At 42.9% G+C, this 4,988-nt stretch overlaps 1 protein-coding gene across 1 annotated transcript; it reads right to left on the bottom strand.

The window, feature by feature from the left end:
* Nucleotides 1-263: 263 nt before the first annotated feature.
* Nucleotides 264-1,037, bottom strand: LOC145399547 (uncharacterized). Its single transcript, XM_080272146.1, has one exon. It carries the CDS (start codon nucleotides 1,035-1,037, stop codon nucleotides 264-266), a length of 774 nt encoding a protein of 257 aa, XP_080128272.1.
* Nucleotides 1,038-4,988: the final 3,951 nt, after the last annotated feature.

Here is a 4,988-nt window from a genome sequence, read left to right as displayed (position 1 = left end):
TAAATAATGGTAATCCTCAGGGTACTCTCCCATTTGAGCTAATTCATGATTACTGATTCTGCTGTCCTTATTTCCAGCACTGTCAAATAAGCCAGCATTGCCTCATGTGTTCTTTGTCTCCTATCTTTCAGTGTCTTGACAAATTTTCAAAACCCACGCCATCACATGCCTTGTCTTCACATAAGAACCATATCGGTCCCAATTCAATGTGGCAGGAAGAGTTACCGATACTGGCAATGATAGGGTCTCTTCAAGGAGACAACTCATGGTGGCATCCCAAATTCCTCAAATGGACCCTTATCCGGCCACATATTTTGGTGAGGTAGCCATGTGGACCCTCCCCACCACAAAGAGGAACATATTAAGGACTCATGTGACGTCCCTCTGGAAACCACATCACTGGGATTGTCCTTTGTAGACACATAACGAAATTCAGCATCAGGGACTAATGCCGTTATTTCATCAGTTCTATTCTGAACATACACAGGCAACAGTTTTTTACTAGACAACCAGTATAGGGTTATCTGGCTATCCGTCCAGAGGTATATGTTCTCTATGCTTAACTCGTCCGCACAGGCCTCATAAATATACTTGGCGAGACGAGCTGCTAGCATGACAGCAGTCAGTTCTAATTTTGGTATAGTGAGGGGTTTATTGGGTTCTACTTTGGCCTTTGCCATAGCTAATCTACTACCTCCCTCACTAACTAAGTAGGCTGCTACATCATAAGCAGTGGTGCTTGCATCACTAAATAGATGCAGTGTGACCTTTTTACTATCAGTGACTTGGTGGGGAAATACAATACTGGTATTGTTAATTATATCCTCATATATTCCTTGCCATTCAGCCTCCTTATCTTCCGGTATGGGAACATCCCACCCACATTTAATACGCCATAGATCTTGCACAAACTTTCTTGCACGGACGGTCACCGGCAATAATACTCCCAGAGTGTCAAACACACCTGCAGTTATGCTCAACACCTCACGTTTCGTCAATATTTTGGGTCTACTTTCGTGTCCCTTCACCTGTAACATATCCGTATCAGTTAACCAATTAATGCCAAGTACTTTTACCTTGTCCTGAACTTCAGAAGCCAAATCTTTTAGGTGGAGTAGCTTCCACAATTTCACACTGTTTGTTACCCACTCTCTTAAGGACAAATTGGCACTTGAATATACTCTCAGGGCATCCCAACACAATTGTCGTAAAGCATCCTCATCTTCTGTTCCTTGCAAATTGTCAGTATACAACCCTTTCCTTAATTTATCAATCAAGGCTTTATCCTCCTGAACCACTGATAAATGTTTTTGTATGGTGGCATTCAAGAGGAATTGGGAACAAGTGGCTCTAAACAACACTGCCTTGAACCTATATATCATGTAAGGCTATTTAGATTTAAAGGTTCAACAGGCCAGAGAAATTTAGTGGCATCCCTATTCGTTTCAGATAACCCCACCATAAGAAATGCCTTCTCAGTGTCACTCACCCAGGCAAAACGATGACACCGAAAGTGCAACAATATCTGTGTGAGTTTATTAACCAAAGATGGGCCTGCGTGGAAGCAGTCATTCAGACTATATGCCCTCTAATGCTCATTGCTGAACAATCAAACACTACTTTAATTGGTGTTGTTAAGCTATCTTTAGTGACACCATGATGTGCTAGATAGTGTATAGGATGTCCTACCAGACTCTTGTCCTCCACCTTTTCTGTGAATGCTCTTTCTAATTGATCCTGGATGACTTTACTATACTGTTTGCAATAGTTGGGGTCCTTTATGAATTTACACTGAAAACCTCTCAATCTGCCTAAGGCTAACTTAAAATTATCAGGTAACTTATCGTTTTCTTTCCACGGTAATTCCACAACACATTGTCTCTATTCTTTGCCATTTTGCGCCGATTCATAGAAGTTACCTAATACCTTCTCTTCCTTCTTATCGGTCTCACCGGGACTAATACCTATGTGATCTAAGTCCCATAGAGCTGTCAGATCCTTGATTTCTGGAGTAGTACTCCTGCCATCATTATTTGATAACTCCATTATCGGATCTACTGCCAGTTTCAGAACAGTTACCAGCTCTACATGAGTACCTTCTTCTTCTGACCGATAAGTACCACTCAGTGTATAACCATAATATGTGGGTAACAAAATTATGCCTCCTTCCCCTATATAGCCAGCTAGAACAAAGTGATAATGTAAGTCCGCTCCAATCAGCAGTTCGACCATATCCCCACTAGTGACACTTGGATCTGCTAACTTGTAGCCCCGAGCCTTCAGATCCCTCACATTATGTTGCAGCCCCGTCCCTGGCTTATAGTTAGGTAGTTCGTCTACTACCACCGCCCTCAACTTGTGCACCTTTCCACAGTGGCGGTAAAACAACTCCACTACCTCATACTCATCACTACCCATAGAGCCTGTAAATCCTTGCAGTTCTTCCTTTCTCATCTTGTTAACTTTGAAGTTCGCTAAACTTGATCTTAGAACAATGGTACGTTGTGAGCATTGATCTAATAGAGCCCTAACCTTGTTGTGCTGGCCCGTTTGAGTAACCAATGGAATCTGAATCGTTGGCAACAACACTGCATTACGACTGGAAGCCACAGCCATTGTCACTGTTGGTTCTTGGGTTACTGTTTGTTCATGGGGTTCAGAACGAGAAGTCGGACACAATTAGTTGTAGTGTTTCTGCTGGCAATATCCACATGGCCTTACTTTGGGATTTGTACAACCCTGACTACCATGATCTGCCGACAAACATCCGACACACAGCTTCAATTGCTTTGCTCTCTTTAATTTTGCCTTCTTTGTTTTATACTTTGCAAACTTAGCCCAAAAATGTCCTGATTTAAAACACAATTTACATCCATTCCTCTGCATAGGTTCAGCGTGTTTCACTTACTTCACTGCATATGCTGCTGTAGCGGTTGCACCCAAATGCTCCGAGGGATTCTGTCTACTTTCGATATTACACATCTCCGTCTTAAGCAAACGAATGTAATCATCTATATCCAACCACTTCTCTTTAAGTTCACTTTTGAACACTTCTGAAAGTGTACTAGGGAGTTTATTATGTAGCAAAACAGCACAAATTTCACTCACAGTCACTCCCATTGCACGCAGTCATTCTAATGCACATTCAAATGATGCAGAAAAGTCTTTTAGTTCATTCACTTCATAAGCTGGAGAAGGTAAATTACATGATTTTGCAATGTGAGCAGCCTTAATGCAGTCTTCTTGACCATAGGTATTCTTTAAAACTGTGACTGCTGATTCATAACTAGCTGCTATTAAACTATCTATCTATCTATTGCCAGACGCCTCAATCCCGTTTGTGGTGGCCACAAACAAATCGCCTCCAAGTCGCCCTGTCCCCCACCATTTCACTGCCCTGCTCCCAACTCACACCCCCCTCTCTCATATACCTCTCCACCTCATCCCTCCATCTCATCCTCGGCCTCCCCCTCCCTCTTCCCCCCTCCACCTCACTCACATACACTCTCTTCGTCAGTCTTTCACCCTCCATCCTCTCCACATGGCCAAACCACCTCAGTGTGTTCCTCTTAACGCTTCCTATCACATCCACATCCACACCACAACGCTCTTTTATATCCTCATTCGTCAGCCTGTCTCTCCATGTGACTCCACAGGCTCCTCTTTAATAACTCATTTCCACTGCTCTCACTCTTGACTTGTGTCCTTCCAAAAACGTCCAAGCTTCACTTCCATAAGTTAGAGTTGGTATCACAATACTGTCATGTAGTAACTTTTTCACTTCCATGCTCACTTCCCTGTTTCTTATCACTGCTTTCAAAGAACCAGCAACCTTTCTTCCCTGCTTTACCCTTTCAAGCATTTCACCCTCCAAACCTCCATCCTTACTCATCACACTACCCAAGTACTTAAACGTACTCACGTTTTCTAATTCCTCACCATCCAACCTCGCTGTACATTCACTGACTTCACCTCTCTCAGAGACCATCACTTTACTCTTCCCTACATTCACCTTTAGATTCCGTTTCTTACACACTCTCCCAAACTCATCCACCAAGCCTTGCAGCTCCCCTTCGTCTCCACTCAACAACACAGTATCATCTGCAAACAACAGTACAGGGAGTTTCCAAGCACTGTCCTCTCTCACCAGAGCCGTTCCAACATCCACCACCCTACCTCGTACCTCTTTTATTACCCCATCCATGTACAGATTGAACAACCATGGAGACATGACACATCCCTGTTTCAACCCAACTTTCAAAGAGAAAAATTCACTTAGTTCACCATCCACACGCACTGCAGCCTTCGCACCATCGTACATACTCTTCACAGCATTCAACAACTTCCCATCTACTCCATATATTCTTAACACTTTCCACAATCCTTGTCTATCCACCCTGTCATATGCTTTCTTCAAATCCATGAAAGCCACATACAACTTCTTTCCCTTCTCTAGAAACTTTTCCACTAAAGATCTAAGAATGAATATCTGATCTACACAACCGCTTCCCTTCCTAAAGCCTCCCTGTTCTTCTCCAACTAATTTCTCTGTTCTTTCTTTAACTCTGTCAATAAGTATCCTACCATACACTTTTCCTATTATACTAAGAAGACAAATGCCCCTATGATTACCACACACTTCTTTTTCCCCTTTTCCTTTGTACAAGGGAATAATTATACCTGACTTCCAATCCTCCGGGACTCTACCTTCCTCCCAGGCCAATCTGCACATCTTCCACATCCATTCTACTACTATCTCTCCCCCATGCTTTAGCATTTCACCACACACTCCATCAATTCCTGGGGCTTTCCCCGATTTAATTTCTTCATTGCTTCCACAACTTCTATCCTACTGATTTCTTCCTGTCTTCTCACCTCCCTCCTTCTCCCAGCCATTCCCCAGCCACTTATACTCGCATTACTTCCATCCTCTATGTTCAACAATTTCTTAAAGTGTTCTCTCCATCTGCTCACTTTTTCTCCCTTCT

Source organism: Coenobita brevimanus, chromosome 49 (genome assembly GCF_032717465.1).
Source record: "Coenobita brevimanus isolate Jiangsu-jjx chromosome 49, ASM3271746v2, whole genome shotgun sequence".
Lineage (NCBI taxonomy): Eukaryota > Metazoa > Arthropoda > Malacostraca > Decapoda > Coenobitidae > Coenobita > Coenobita brevimanus.
This window is presented reverse-complemented; position numbering and strand designations above follow the sequence as displayed.

Bases quoted from the DNA above. Each gene is read 5' to 3' on its own strand.
- LOC145399547 (XM_080272146.1), bottom strand. From the start codon at position 1,037: ATGTTACAGGTGAAGGGACACGAAAGTAGACCCAAAATATTGACGAAA.